At 39.9% G+C, this 17,202-nt stretch overlaps 1 protein-coding gene across 1 annotated transcript in view; it reads right to left on the reverse strand.

Annotated features, from left to right (window-relative positions):
• GPC3 (glypican 3) overlaps positions 1–17,202 on the reverse strand; it is a 490,374-nt gene that overhangs the window by 443,304 nt on the left and 29,868 nt on the right. The window contains exon 2 of the mRNA XM_003420845.3: positions 12,601–12,762. Within this exon, the coding sequence (XP_003420893.2) occupies positions 12,601–12,762 (162 nt within the window). The remainder of the gene's footprint in view (positions 1–12,600; positions 12,763–17,202) is intronic.

Raw genomic sequence — 17,202 nt, forward strand, 5'->3', positions numbered from 1 at the left:
AATAAGAAGCAATGAATAATCATTTCTTTTTTAAATGATGAAAGGATAATGAGAAAATCACAAAATAAAAACTACAAATGACAAAAAAAAATTCTCAACTGTAGCCAAAGAATACTGGTTGTTTCACTCAAACAGGGATAATTGTAAAAATAAGACCCAGTGTGGCAAAATGAACATTCATACATTGCTATTGAAAGTTAAAATAAGTGTAAACTTTATGGAAGTCAAATATGCAATAAATATGAGAAACCATTAAAAATTGCACAGCCTTTGACCCAGCAATTCCAGTTCTAGGAATTTATCCAAAGGAAATAAGGATGTGTAGAAGTGTTCAGTTACACAGGCATCATTTCTCTCACTGTCGTTTGCTAAAAACATCCTAAATTTCCAAAAATAGAGATTCGAATTAATAACATGACCAAATACTAGGTGGCCCATGAAATGTGTGTTACAGAAATGCATTCCTGACACAGAAAAATGGCTAAAATATACTACATGAAACAGCAATATAATCCACATATATATATACACACACATATATATAAATACAGAATAAAAGTATGCAAGATTATATGCCAAAATGGTAATAATTGTTATCTTCTGGGGAATACAATGTGAGCCATTGCGTTTTTTTAATTTCTTTGTGTGTGTGTTTTCATTTTCTCTAATGAAAATATAATACTTATTTGTGTGATAAAAACTTAATTTAAAAAAATCCTGAAATAAAATTTGCTCTATGACTTGCAAGTGCTCACCGTAATGAGGAATGAATAAATAACCCAACGGCCTCTAGAAACCTGACTTCACAAAGAGCTAAAAATACTTTCTAATGAACCTATTGGTTATTTATTTCTAAACACACGCTAACATTTTTATTTAAAAAAAAACTTTTAAATCAGTTAATGATTCCTCTCTATAATTTTGTTTACAATATTCATTAACCTGACATATCCTTTTTTCTATGTAAGATTAACCTTAGTCCCACCTACATGTGAATTATCAAATCCCAATTTATCAGAGTTGAAAAACGAAGTGCTATAAACAGACATGAGAAAGAATGAGAACTTTAGTATTTATCTTCAAAGAATGTTAACGGCTATCATTTACTGAGCACCTATTACATACCAAGCAATACGGTAAATACTTCTCATAGTTTATGGCTCATTTTCACAACAGCTGTGTGAGGCTATAATTATTTCCCCACCTTGTAAAAAGGGGGTTATGTAACTATTGAGTAACAGAAAAACCAAACCCGTTTCCATCAAGTAGTCGATTCCGACTCAAAGCGACCCTAAAGGACAGAGTAGAACTGCCCCGTATGGTTTCCAAGGAGTGGATGGTGGATTCCAGCTGCCAACCTTTTGGTTAGTAGCCAAGCTCTTAACCACTGTGCAACCAGGGCTCCATGAATAACAGAAAAAAAATTTATGACAGTTTTGACTCTAAAGCCTGTGCATTCTACCATTTTGCCTTTCAGTAAAATATCAAGTATCAAGCCCTAGCTAAGGAAAGATAAGCTTATGTGAAAACATGTTCCTGAAATTAGAGGCACTAGCAACCATGCGGAAACCCTGGTGGTGTAGTGGTTAAGAGCTATGGCTGCTAACCAAAAAGATCAGCAGTTTGAATCACCAGGCACTTCTTGGAAGCCATATGGGGCAGTTCTACTCTGTCCTATAGGGTCGCTACAGGGTCACTATGAGTTGAAATCCACTGGGCGGCAACAGGTTTTTTGTTTGTTTAGCGACCATGTCAAGAGACAACAAAGCAATGTGCGAGAAAAGCACGGACTTTAGAATTCAGCATTCTTGTGTCAAGTTGCAATTCCACTGTTTAGCACTGAGTGAGCATGCTTAAATTACCAGACTCTCTTCTTCATCATAGTTTCCTCATCTGTAGAATGAGAATAATACAAGCTTTTGAAGGGATGCTATGAAGATTAAAATCAATAATATGAATGTGTCTGCTTGCCACACAAGAGACATTCAAGGCAAGTTATTTTCTCTTTCCTTCAAGTTACTTTGAAAGGGAGGTAGGACACCTAAGAGCATATCTGGAGAAGCTGGTAGGTGTCACCATTCTCATGATTCTTGGTGACAAGGTACAAATCTGTGGCACTTACCGCAGTATTTTTTATGAAGAGCTTAGGTCAGGCTGAAAGGAAAGACAACCAGCAAGCATAGGCGAGGCAGAGGCTATGGTACACATTTCATCTCCTATCTCAATGGGCAAGAATCAACCCATTATCTTGATTTCTTAAACCTTAAGCTTAAGGAGATTTTAAAACCTAGACGTAAGTGTTGCAGGTAACGGTTTGTATCTCTTATTTTCTATTTGATTGTAGTAGTTGTTGCAGGGTAAGGGGAAGAGTTGGAAACCTGTTTCTATTAATACTACTTATTTTAATTTTGCATGAAAGTGTGAGTACGTGTCCATCCATTCAAACACTTACTGACTGTCTACTCTCTACCAGGCACTCACCTAGGCATACAGGAGTGAGGTAGAATAGACACTAGCCCTACTCTCACATTATTTAATGTTAATCATGTTACTCAACCAACCAACCAAGTACATTTAACACTGCAAACTTGATAAATGCTAGAAAGGAAAAAGCACAGGGTACCAGGAGAGGGAATACAGTGGAATGTGTTCTAACCCAATGATATTTAAGTTAATCAGACCCAGAACTGAATGCTGAAGAACTTCAACCAAAGGAGGGGATCATAATAAGCTTTCTGATTTCCTCTCAACACTTTTGTTCTCCTTCTTCTTCTAATGCAACCCAATAAAACCAGAGTCTCAAGACTGGTTAGATCTAGAAGCTATATTAACTCATTCGGACCACTAGGGAACCATTTAGAAACTGTATATGATACATAGCCTTAAATATACACATACACACAGAGAGAGAGAGAGAAAGGAAGAAAACACACTGAAATGTTATAAGCAGTTATCTCTGAGTGATAGGATCATGCATGGGTGTATTATAGTGTACTTTGTACCCTTCTGTATCTTCTATAATGAGCATTTTCTATAATCCTCTCATTGTGTAATCAGAACAAACTAAAAGCATTTTAAAAAAAAATGTTATGTGCCAGATATGTGACATTCAATGCCGCAAAGCAGAGATATTCTAATTCATGCACAGCTATGATTATAACCATACAAAAGGGAATGACTCAGGACAGCAAAGGGCCGAGCCCTTCACACCCCTCACCCAATTTGTTGTTGTTGTTAGGTGCCATCGAGTGGATTCCGACCCATAGTGATCCCATGTGACAGATTAGAACTGCCCCACAGGGTTTCCTAGGCTGTAATCTTTACAGGAGCAGATCACCAGGTCTTTCCCCAGCGGAGCCACTTGGTGGGTTCAAACTGTCAACCTTCAGTCAGCAGCCGAGTGCTTAACCATTGTGCCACCAGGGCTCCTTTTTAACCATCTTTAATTAATGGCTCAGACAGATATGACTCACTCTTGGTCACAGAGAGAGGAAGAAGCAGAGCTAGGACTTGGATTCAAGTCTGCTTGAAGCTAGAGTGCTTGCCCATCACACGCCTAGGTCTTTTACCCTTTCAAGAGGGTAGCGTGAGTGAGAGGCTATAAGACTAGCCAAAACCAAAAACCAAACCTGTCACCACTGAGTCGATTTCGACTCATAGCAACCCTCTGGGACAGAGTAGAACTGCCCCCATAGGGTATCCAAGGAGCAGCTGGTGGATTCAAACTGCCGACCTTTTGGCTAGCAGTCGAGCTCTTAACTACTATGCCACCTGGACTCCATAAGGCTAGGCAGGGATCCCAGAAAAGACTGGTTATCTACCAGACAATTAAGAACATTTGAATTTTAATCTGATATAGAAAAAGATGTGCACTGATTTACCTAACTCCCTCCGCATGCCCTTCTCTTTGACCAAGAACCACATCTGCCTGGATAACTCAAATGGGCAATCTCCTCCAAGAACCCCTCCCCTTCAGCTGGAATTCATCTTTCCAACCCCACACTCCCACACACAGGTGGATTTCCTGTGAAGCTAATAAGACTTAAGGTACAAGGACCTTCACTTGCACAAGCCCCTCCCAAAAGAGCCATGGGCATTTTGTATTTTTAATTTTGTCTTCTTTTTCTTAAAGAGAGCCCTCAAATTGTGTAAGCTTCAAGCCCCACAAAACCTAGATGCATCCCTGCTCCCCAGAGAAAGCTGCTAAATTGTTTCTTTCAGCATTTCTCTTAGGATACCTTGGACCCCCTATTATTCATGTATAAATATCTTGGTGTCTGAATTATGAACCTCTTGAACGTAGGCACAAGGTGGTTTTTTCCTTGGAATTCCCCACAGTACCTGCCTTCAGATATAGGGGTACTTGCTCAGCAAACACTTTGGAATTAAATACAATGAACTCCCTTGCAAGAAGGAAAGCTGGAATTGGGGGGACAGCCCATGACCATGAAACAAAATACATAGAGGCTGTATAACATGATGGCGAAGGGCACAGGCTCTGGAGCTATACTTCCTAGGTTCAATTCCCCTCTCTGCCATTTATTGGTTGGGTGACTTTAGACAAGTTACTTAATCTCTCTGCACCACCATTTCCTCAGTGGTAAAATGTGAATAATGATTGTACCAATCTCATAGGGTTGTTGTGAGGTTTAAATGAGATAATACAAGTAAAGCACTTTAAAACAGTACACCTTCTGTATAGTAAGCACTCAATAAATGTTAAACATTATTATTTGTTCTACTATCATTTAATCCATGCTTTTTCCATTTATTTGCAGCAAGGGCCAAGAAATAATGTGTTAACTGGTGCTCTAGGGTGTCTAATCAGGAATCCTTTCATTCATCTCTCACTGACTTAGTACATGTTCAGAGACGAGGTCTCTAACCCTCACTTCAAGCCCTCAACTTTCTCCACACCAGTCCCAAATTTCCTACCTACCTCCAAAGCCAAAATAACCAAACCAAACCCTTGCCATCAAGTCGATTCCAACTCATGGCGACCCTGTGTGTTACAGAGTAGAACTGCTCCATAAGGTTTTCTTTGCTGTAGTATTTATAGAGGAGCTCTGGTGGTGCAATTCTTAAGAGCTACAGCTGCTAACCAAAAGGTCGGCAGTTCAAATCCACCAGCTGCTCCTTGGAAATGCTATGGGGCAGTTCTACTGTATCCTATAGGGTCACTATGAGTCGGAATCATAGACGGCAATGAGTTTTTTTGTTTTCATATTTACGGAAGCATATCACCAGGCCTTTCTTCCACAGCAACGTGGGGAGGGTTCAAACTGCCAATCTTTAGGTTAGTACTCAAGTGTAAACCATTTGCACCGCCCAGGGACCTCTAGCCCCGCCCAGACTCACTCAAACTTGGCCAAAATGACCCAAGTCCGCACTCTTAATCGTTACACTCCGTTGCTGAATTGGCATGAAACTCAATGGAATTGAATGAAACGGAGGAGTACAAGTGCACACCTTGGCCCCGGAAGCACCTCCCGGTCAACAGAAAGGTGATTTTCATTTCACTGCCGCCACTACTTCCAGCTTAGAGGAAAATCATTTCTACCTCCACTAGACTGACAGGGAAATTCAAATCTCACAAACATATGCTTCATTACTCGGGTACCAGGTACTGCAACTCAGTGAGACAAAAAGAGGAAGAACATATATTTTTGGAAAGTAAACAAATCCCAGTGGGGGAGGGGTGGGGAGTAATCACTCTAGGCAAAAATGGTGTTTCTCCTGGAAGCTTCTAGTGGGCAGGGACAATGTCTTTTAATTTGCTTTGTTAGGCCCACTGGTGAGAAGGTGGGCGGCAATAATGGCAGCTAGAGGGGGTGAGTTCAGAGCCCTGCTGAATGGAGGGGCATGGGCTTGGCCCAGAACAGTCTCAGCCCGCACACTGAGTCATTTTTCTAAGCTCTTTTTATTACACTTTTTTCAGTCTAATGACTGACTTCTAAATCAACAGAGGGCACAGGAAGGGTTTACCAGTCCCCCAGCCTCTGGCACTGCAAAAGCCACAAAATTTTGCAACTGAACTGTTTAAAACTGAAATGACTTTTAAACACCCAGTTTCCAATTGTTTTCCCAATCGCAGTAATAATTAATCACACTTTTTTTTAAACTTTGTAACCAAAACATCCCTTTGAGTCAGTGCTATAAAAGTACACTAATTAAAGCCAGCATCTTCTGGGCTCTGATGAGAAATTCACCCTTTTATAATGGGATTACTAGAGCTTTGCTGGACAGATGAGTGGTTTGATTAATAATTTACATTTTTGAGGATATATAGCTTCACTCATGGTCATGCTTTGTGTTCCTAAAATTCTTCTACTCAGTTTAATGGTATTATGTTTAGCCCTGGCAAATGAATTAGGTTCTGATTAGACATCAATGTAATTATTCTCTCCCGTATGTAATTTTCAAAGAAGAAAGTGTTGTGACAGGATGGCCGGCCCTCTGAGTCAGGGACTCAGTGAGACTCACCCTGCACAGAGCTGGAACATGGGCAGGCGAGCTGTCAGACTCATCAGGGGGAAAAAATTGTGAAATGGAGGAAAATTGCTCAGTACTCACTTAAAACCCCCACTACATTACAAAAACTAAATTAACAAATGACTGAATTTCAAAAACATGTTTATCAACATTCAAGCAATTATTTAGTCACACATTAACTGTGAGGGAAAAAAACCTGGCTTGAATAATGCCCCTAAACAGTTATTTCAAGCAGAAATGACTGGAGAAATGGTTCTGAGCTGATGGAAAAGGGTATTCTAACCAAGGTCAATTTTATTTAGGGGGAGATGGAGAGACAGAAAGGTAACAGCAAAAAGACTGTACAAACTGCCCAGAGCAGACAGAAACAGGAAACAAGGAGAGAAACAGAAGCAGCACAGAAACACCAGACCCTCCCCAGTCAGAGCCGTCTTGTTCATCTCCTCAGCAAGCAGGCTGAAGAAAGCCTTCCCATACTGGAGCTTTCTAGACTTAGACCCACCCTTTCATTCTCTCTGCCATGACAGCGTGTACCAGAAAGTGCAATTAAAATACGGCCTGAACACAACAAGCCCTTCCTGGTCTAGTTGTTTGTTTGTGTGTGAAATCTACTACATAGAAGCCAGAAGAGGAACTTCAGGAAGCTAAAAAAAGGATTGGTCCTGGCAGTACAGTATTGATATTTCGAACAGCTCTGCTTCACATTCAAGAACGTATAAATAAGCCCTTTTTCGAAGGGTTCTTAGCCTAAGTACTTCCTCACCTAGGCATGGTGCTGTCTGTATATCACCTGTATGTGGCAAAAGTTGTTGAATTATATTATGACTTCCAGCTTTGTCCAGGTCAATGTCTGTAATAGTTATGCATCATTTACCTGACACCACCTGGGGTGAAGCTGTCCACATAAATGAACTGTCTAGATAACAATGCATGTATCTGGCAATTTCGTTTTCAAGGAACTTCACAAACATTACCTCTATGAGGTAAGCAGGACTGTGATTATTATTTCCATTTCACGGGTAAGAAAACTGAAGCTACGAGAGGCTAAGTAACCTGCCCAAGACCATAAAGCTCATAAATGCAGACCTAGAATTAGAACTGAGATTTTCTGGCTCCAGGTCCAATGTTTCTTCCATTGCCCATAAGTGCCAAAAAAATTATTTTTAGCCATTTAAAATGGAAATACTAAGAAAAGGAAAGTGAAAACAATTTGATCTTTCCTCACTGAATCACAGCCATCATTATGAACATCACCAATCATTGGACCTACTATAATACAGGGGCTACTGAAATTTTTTTTTTTTTTTACTGAAGCATATAGGGATATTTACTCCTCTACTGTTGTTGTTGGGTGCTGTGGAGTTGATTTTTGACTCATAATGACCCCATGTGTTGCAGAATAGAACTGCCCCATAGGGTTTCCTAGGCTGTAATCTTTATGGGAGCAGACTGCCCGATCTTTCTCCCACGGACCAGTTGATAGGTTTGAATCACCAACCTTTCTGTTAGCAGCCAAGCACTTAACCACTGTGCCACCAGGGCTCCTTACTCCTCAACCAAATGTCCCCAAACTGCCACGTTCAGTGAGTTCTTGGGTCCACTTTTATGTCCTCCACCATTACTGTCTCTTGTAACATCTTGCTCGTGTGTACCTCCCTATAGCCATCATCCATAACCTTCTACTTAACTACTCATCTACTGCTAGCTAGAAAACTAGATAATCAAGCGTGTAAAGACTGCGTAAATTTAGAACAGTGGGAGGCTCTGACCAAGGACCTGAGGAGCTCGTGGATGAGTCAACTACCCAAGCAGGAGCTCCATGACATTTTAGGTGCTTGGAGAAGTTTCTCCTTAACCACTATTTCTCCTTTCTGATGAAGAGAGTTCGAGTAGTGGAACAGGCAACTTCCAGAAGAGTGACATGTTTGCTGTATTCTGAAGAGTATGTTCCCACTCAAAGTCAGAGGCACCCTGAGGAAGCCTGGAATCACCAGATATACAGAAAAACCCTGGACATACTCCAAATATTTCCTGATTGTTCAAGGTCGAAAGTCATAATGAAATTCTGCAAATAAAACAGAATTAAGGGCTCAAAGTTACAGAAGTAATGGAGATATGATAAAAAAATTTTTTTAATTTACCCCATTTTTCTTCACAAGGACCACAAATCCTGCAATGTCTTAATTGTGTTTTACTTCAAACACACTAAGAACAAGGAAAACCATATCACATAACGGCCCAGAAGAGGCTGTGGCATCAGTGAGTTTCCTCATGTATAAAATGGAGATAATTACAGTATAAACCTCATAGGGCTGCTGGGAAAATTAAATGAGATAATTATGTAAAAGTAAGCATCATATAGTAGGCACTTAATAAATTTTCACTATTATTATTATCATCATCATCATTATTATTGGGTAGAATAGAAAAGAAATCTACTTCTAGTGGAGTTTTCAAAAAAGAATTAATTAAGCAGGAACAAAAAACGACTGTGCTGCCCCATTTTACTAAGCACATCTAAGTAAATTAAATTTAGGAAACGAGGCAATGCTAAGATTGAAAATAAAGAACAACTTTTTGTAATGCTTCAATCATTATCAAAACAACATTAGCAATAGAGCACTCCAACTACTGTAGCAAAGAGCCCCAGGCTCATTTATGAGGGCAAAGGCTTCCTGCAAACGAAGCCATAAAACCCAAATCGAGGTGGTAAGGATTGCTCCTGGAACTGTGCACATATTTGCGGAAAGTACTCACTGCTTAAATACCCCCAATGTGGACTACTGAAGGAATCCTAAAGAGATTGTGGATCTAGGCCAAGATCAAGATGAGTTTGCTTCAGCTTCATGTGGTGCAGAAAATAGCTCACAAAGCCACCACATCAAATTTCATATGAACAAAGTATTGGAGCAATTTCCTCAATAATTGGGTCTACCAGAGTCTTGGGGAGGAGATATATATTTTCAGGAAAAAAATTGTGCCCCCCCAATTTAGGTTCATTTCAATAATAAGTAGTTACAAGAAAAAAGAACTGGATGTTTTTCTTAGTAATTAACAATACATCTACATTTAGTGGTTGCTGGTTTTCCCATGTTTTAGTCTTTTCTCTCCAAATATTTGTTACAGAAAGGATTTGGGGGCAATGTCTCTCCAACCATGGCATAAGTGCCGTGGGTCTGAGACCATGATTTATTTTTTCTTATAGGACTTTTTTTTTTCTAAAAGGGTGGCAGGAAAAGAAGTCAAAGAATAAGCAAAGAGATAAATAAGTAGATATTGTGTGACGGTTGAAGAGCACTAGCAATAACAACTTCAGACATCATTTGGTTGTCTTCTTCACATTTGTTGGCTAGGGTTGTCCTTCTGCCTGTCCATACAATTCAAGAAAGAAAGTATATTTGTGTGTGTGTGTGTGCACGCATGTGCACACAAGCATGCGCGTGCGTGTATGTGGAGATACAACTAACAGGTGCTGCCCACACGCTGGTATTCACCCTCCATGCTATGGCAGCTAATCCAATCAACATCCTGTCAAAGTTCCTTTCCCCGTCTTAGTCATCTAGTGCTGCTATAATAGAAATACCACAAGTAGGTGGCTTTAACAAACAGAAATGCATCCTCTCATGGTCTAGTAGGCTACAAGTCCTAATTCAGGGTACCACCTCCAGGGGAAGGATTTGTTTCTTTGTTGGCTCTGGAGGAAGGCCCTTGTCATCAATCTTCCCCAGTTGAGGAGCTTTTCAGTGCCAGGGACCCGGGGTCCAAAGGATGCACTCTGCTCCTGGCACTTTTTTCTTGGTGCTAATGAGATCCCTCTGTCTCTCTGCTGGCTTCTCTCTTTTATATTTCAAAAGAGGTTGATTTAAAACACAACCTAATCTTGTAGATTGAATCCTGCCTCATTAACATAGCTGCCTCTGATCCTGCCTCATTAACATCATAGAGGTAGGATTTACAACACAGAGGAAAATCATATCAGATGACAAAATGGTGGACAATCTCGAAATACTGGGAATCATGGCCCAGCCAAGTTGACAGGTATTCTGGGGGGGGACACAGTTTAATCCATGACACCCTCCTAGCCTCATGCTGCCCTAGGCCTTGAAAACATAATCTGCAAAATGCCGGGCACTGGATAGAGATATGGATGCTGACACGCAAGGCCCTCAGATGGATAGCCAAGTCCACTGCTCTGCATACTAGGGCACCACAGCGGTCACTCTACCACCCCGCTCTAACTAACCAGGCAATGCTTGTAAGATAACATCTGTGGGCCTGGTCATTCTGAGAATTAAACAAATCACAAATAATCTATTCTAAAAGAGCACCTTAAGGCCTCAAAGAGTAAGATTTAGCTCTCTGCTCCAACCCAATTCTCATGTCACATCGATGCTTATCCCCCCGCTTTCAGCCAGCAGATCAGCTCCAAAACCAATCTAAGAACTACATGAATGGTACATGTATTTTTAAAATGCACCTAAATTATTCATTCTATCGCCAAATTGTTAGTCTCAACAAACTCTTCACAAGAGTCTGACTGCATAAATAGGTTAACAAATACTTCAAGCTTATATATTATACTTCATATAATCAACTCCATATCCCCTGAGTCTTTGACCCAAGAAACTGCTGTGAATGTATGCTTTATTAGCTAATTAGAATAATTTTCTTAGCTAATTCTAAGAATTTCATTACAATACCCAAAATATGCTATAATCAGCCCACCTTACAATTCAAAGAGGTTAATTCTTATTAAAAAAATTCTTATAAAGGTATCATAAATCTAAAGCTTTGCAATAGCAAGTAGTCAGAAGTATTATTTTTTTTTTTTGGACCCCAATTCTCTCTTTGTGGGGCAAGAAAAAGGCAGCTGATTCCATCTGCCAGTGTAGGGAGGAGAGAAAGCCCCAATATCCATGATTAATTTTCCCAGTCACAGGGAGGTAGCCTACTGAGATGGTTAAAAGCATAGATTCCAAGAGTCAGGCTGCCTGGGTTCAAATTCTCCCTTCACCATTCTGTGCCTTGGTTTTCCATCTGTAAAATGGGGATACTACTAATAATACCTACTTCATAAGGGTCATTGTAAGGATTAAATAAATTGACTTAAAAGAGTATCTAGCACATGGTATATGGAAACCCTGGTGATGTAGTGGTTAAGAGCTACGGCTGCTAACCAAAAAGACAACAGTTTGAATCCACGAGGCGCTCCTTGGAAACTCTATGGGGCAATTCTACTGTGCTATAGCGTCACTATGAGTCAGAATCTACTCCATGGTAACGGGTTTAGTTTTAGTTTTTGTTTTTAGCACATCATTATACTTAAATGCTTGCTGTCACCACCACCACCATCATAATCATCCTTGACTGGGTCTTTCTCCTCAGCCTGCTATGTTAGTTCGCGACTCTACAGGGCAGAGTAGAAATGCCCCAGAGGGTTTCCAAGGAGCGGCTGGTGGATTCGAACTGAAGACCTTTTGGTTAGGAGCTGTAGTTTGCCATAGCTCTTAACCACTGCACCACCAGCGCAGGGCTCTACAGTTCTACAAGTTAGCAAAGAGAAATGTAACTTCCTACCCATTCGAGCAATGCTATAGCAGCTTCTATGATAGTCATACACAGGCATGGTAAGAACTGAGACTCACAAACAGAGGAGAGGTAACCAGTCACACAAATGGAAAAATGCCAGACCAACAAGCCAGTTTCTCCCTCTTAAATGGTCCTAGTGGTCAGAAGGAGTTTATGCATGTTCCACAAGGATATACTTCACTCCTGGAGAAAACTGGGCTCGGTACATATTTAATTTGTTTTGTTTTTCAAACCAGTATCATGGACTAGGTCTTTCCCCAGGGATTTGCAACCTTTCCATACAGGTTGAAAGAACCTCCTTGGACAATGATTTTTGACATTACCCACCATTCCCAAGATTTAAAGGAAGCTTTCCTAAAAAGTGTGTTTTTCCTTGACCAGAATCTGCCATTGGGAGGTTTTTGTATCAAGCATTAATCCTGGAACAGTAATTTATAAATTATACTTAGCACATGAAAGCCTGCTGCCCAAATAATGATGCCTTTTAGCAGTACATCTAAAATGATGCCTAGAACTCACCTTGAAAAACTGCAGCGTTCTGAATAATTAAGAACTTGAGCTCCATACTTGCAGACTGAAGCAGTTGTTCCATGTTCAATCGTGCTGTTAGTTGGTATTTTTCTTCCATCTTTCTTGAGCAGCATGTTGGGCCCTTGGGGAGACATACTTGCAAATCTGATCCTGAAACAAACAAGTTTTTCATGTTTCAGTAAGCAGAAAATATAACAAACACACACACAAAAAAGAGACCAATGGCAGAACAATGCATTCGTTCAAAGTACAGTAAAATCTTGATTATTCCAATTTAGTGTTTATCATAACTAATTCCACTTTTTCCCAATTATCCTCATGACTGATTCTTTTTGAATAACCATCAGAATTAATTGCCTAGGTATGACTCATAAATTCTGCATAAACTAATTTATAGCAGTACATATACGTCATTGAACACCAATATTTAATTTGTCTGTTAAAAGATCAATCTTCGCTTCTACAATTTATTCTTCCTGATTATAATTCATGAATGAGAACACAACTAAGAAACAATTTTCAAAATCCCAATTATGATTTTCAAAGGAAATGCATGCCTAGCCAGCTCAATGTTGCTTTCCAGGATAAATGACTAAAACATCAATCTCACATCAAAGTTTTGTCATCATTTTAACTACAGTCACAGAGGCAACATTCAGAGATTAGTGATCTCAAATACCAACATTAATACTCAGACTACCACAAAAATCCCTTCCAACTCCAACATTTAGCTTTATCACAAATGCCCACCCTCCTGTTCCTCTGAGCTCCTGAGGTACTTCATCTCTACTTCCTTTATGATGCGGTATGCTTTTTCATTTTTGCATCCCCATAAGGACTGGCTGAATAAACAACCTTGCTTGCTGAAAGTGATGAACACTTGAAGCACTTACTGATGAAGATCTAGCACCACAGCCTTCAGTATGGATTACACCTCAACATAAAGAAAACAAAAGCCCTCACAACTGGACCAGTAAGCAACAACATGATAAATGGTAAACAGGGAAAATACTGAAGTTGTCAAAGATTTCATTTTACTTCGATCCACAATCAACACCCATGGAAGCACAAGTCCAAAAGTCAAAAGATGCATTGCATTGGGCAAATCTGCTGCAGAAGGCCTCTTTAAAGTGTGGAAAAGCAAGATGTCACCTTGAAGACTAAGGTGCACCTGATCCAAGCCATGGTGTTTTCAATCGCCTCCTATGCATGTGAAAGCTGGACGATGAATAAAGAAGACCGAAGAAGAATTGATGCCTTTGAATTATGGTGTTGATGAAGAATATAGAATATACCACGGACTGCCAAAAGAACAAACAAATCTGTCTTGGAAGAAGTACAGCCAGAATGCTCCTTGGCAGCAAGGACGGCAAGACTGCATCTTACATACATACTTTGGACATGTTGTCAGGAGGGATCAGTCCCTGGAGAAGGACATCATGCTTGGCAGAGTACAGGGTCAGTGGAAAAGAGGAAGACCCTCAACAAGGTGGACTGACACAGTGGCTGCAGCAGTGAGCTCAAGCATAACAACGATTGTAAGGATGGCTCAGGACTGGGCAGTGTTTCGTTCTGTTGTGCATAGGGTCACTATGAGTTGGAATCGACTTGAGGGCACGTAACAACAACAATTATACCTCAATAAAACTGTCATTTTTAATATATTTTTTCAAACAAGGGAGATAGGTAATGTCATGACTGGGGGACGGTTCTATTTTATATAAGGTAGTCAAGAGAGTTCCATGATTTTATATCCTCCACTAATATTAGCAAATATTAGGGCTCAGTGAAAATTAAGCCCAATCCCCTTCCTCTTCTGCAATTGCCATTTTACTCAAACTCTCCCTTCAAAAAACATTTGTTGAATACTTTTTTGATGGGCATGAAAATGTGCATCTCATCTCCTACTGTGGGGAGCATAATGAACTAATGGTCCCAGCTGCTGCATTCTGAATTCACCATCATGTTGCTCCAAGGCCACAATTCCAGGGGCTGCTCCCCAGTCAGTGACTGAGCATGGCAAAGATACTAAGGTAGAGCCAATCCTGTGAGACACAGGACTCTGCTGACAGGGGACTTGGCTTGAAAACTCCCCGTTGACATGCCAAAGCTCTCTTAGAATTGCACTGAAGTCTAAGATTCTTCCTACTCAACTTTCCTTCCTTCCGTTTCTCTTCCACAGAGATCAGACCTCCACCACAGTCTGATGACTCTCTCAGGCTCCTTCAGCACCCTCCTCATTTTCCTTTCACAAGTGTTTCCCTCAATAAATCTCTTGCATATCTAATTCCAAATTGACATCTCTTTCTCTGAGGACCCAGTCTAACATATCTTCTATGTGCCAGGCACTATGCTACTTGATGAAGGTTCAACTTTGAACAAGAGAGACGTGATCTCTGCCCTAAGGAGCTCACGGTCTAAAGGTATTAATACAGATAGATACCTCCAAAAAACCAAACCCATTGCCATCAAGTTGATTCCAAGTCATAGTAACCCTACAGGACAGAGTAGAACTGCCCCATAGGGTTTCCAAGGAGTGGTTGGTGGATTTGAACTGCTGACCTTTAGGTTAGCAGCCGAGCTCTTAACCACTGTGCCACCAGGGCTCTGATAGATACCTAGTACATAGTAAATGAGTGCCATGAAATAGCATGGTTAGATAGGGTTACAAAATGTGTATATAAGATTTAAGCATGACCTATGTGGTCCTCAGCAAAGTAAGGTTCAATGATAAGCATCGAATCTTACTGAAGTAAGCCTAGAAAAATATTCAGACATTTTAGACAGCTTTCCAACAACTGAGGTTTTTAAAAAGGGGGAGGCTAGTTAGCCTTAAGTTACCAGAAAATTTATGTTTATTACCATGTTTTATTTCTCTAGGAATTCCAGTTAATTATGACCTTAACGTATATGTTCAAGTTTTCTCTTAATTTAAGAATGGAATTCATCAAGCCTTGCCTCACATGATATCACTGTTAGAGTCCACTGTATTGACACCAAGCTCTCCACGTCCTCCTTCTCAAGGGAGCTGCTGACAAAAGTGGCAAAGGAAAGCACAGATAATACGTATCACCAAATCTAATCCAGCAATGCAATTTAAGGCCTGGATGGAAAGGTGATATTTAATGTGTCAAAATACAACTTGGGGTCTGGAAACACAGAGTTCAGATTTATCTCCTATAAATGTCAATCTCATATACAAGCCTTAAACTGATTTTAAATATGGTGTAAGCTTAAAGGCTTTATGATTATCTTCAAAGAAAGAACAAAACAGCGCCAGTTCTAGCTCATTGTGTTCTATCTACATAAGGTTATAAAATGCAATGCTATTCTAGGGGTAGAAACTGATGCAGTTTACTGGACCAAGAATGCAAAGAGTCCCCTTGGGGAAGAGTGACTAATTCAGATTTAAACAAGGCTGGTTGGGACACATATGTAGATATGACAAATCCTATATAGCAGATACTTTCCATATATCAAGTTCCTGTCCATTTAGCAAGGATTTATTTACTTTCTTGGGAAGCTGACGCCTAAGTAGTATATGTTTAAAATATCTCTATTTGAATACGTTCACAAATTAAATGTTATAGATAAAATCCTTTGTTTTCAAAACGTGCGTTGGTGATGACGTCTAGCTTTCAAGAATGGTAGGGTTTCTTTGGAAGGGTGGCTGTTAGTGCTGTTCCTACTCCCACCAGCTCTAGCTTGTGGGAGTTGTAAAACAATAGGGCTCAGATCTTTTCTCTGTGAAGTTCTATGAGCAGCTTAGATCTTAAAATGTAACAAATTGCTGCTCAGTGTACCTACAAAATCCCAGGAACAATTCTTTGAATTACTACACCGGCCTGGCTTGCCTTTGATATGATAATTCATAAAGTAACTTAGATCTTGCATACTGAGTCCCTTCCCTGAGTTGGTCAGGTCTCATCACTATATAAACTCCCAACAACGCAAGGATCCGTTTAGCCAAAAGTCTTTAAAGGACTAAAACCTCAAATGAGAACTTTTGAGAAACCAGGTCAGATACCATGAAGAAAGGTAGGTGTTATATTCAAATATAAAAAATGCATTCATAGCAATATTTCTCCTCCCTCCCAGTTAGCACTGTATGGTTAATCAATAAACACGTACAATTGATCTGGGGGCTAAGAGTTTGCTACAGATTTGAGGAAACCAAACATCCATAAACTGATAACAATTCAGGATTTTTCAATCAGGAAGGAAGAGAAATCTACACCAAAGGGAAAAACATTTGTTTTAAGTAAATTCCATATAGCTTACAGACCAGCTTTAAAAACAAACAAGAAAACTCCGCCACAAGGCAGTATAAGAATAAAGGGAGCCAGGAGAGCGAGACATATCTTAATGAAATGACAATAATGGAATATAACTATTTCAATGTATGAATACATATACACACAAAATAGAAATAGACAAAGAATTTATAGAAAATCCCGATCAACTAAACAAAGAACTTCCCTGGAAAGTGCCTTCTAAATGGGATCCATAAAAAGTAAAACCACGGGCAAATGACCAAGGAGGTACACTGAGAAATGGTACAAACTTGTGTGACTAAAAGCACAAAGGTCA

The sequence above is a fragment of the Loxodonta africana genome, chromosome X (assembly GCF_030014295.1).
Source record: "Loxodonta africana isolate mLoxAfr1 chromosome X, mLoxAfr1.hap2, whole genome shotgun sequence".
Classification (NCBI taxonomy): domain Eukaryota; kingdom Metazoa; phylum Chordata; class Mammalia; order Proboscidea; family Elephantidae; genus Loxodonta; species Loxodonta africana.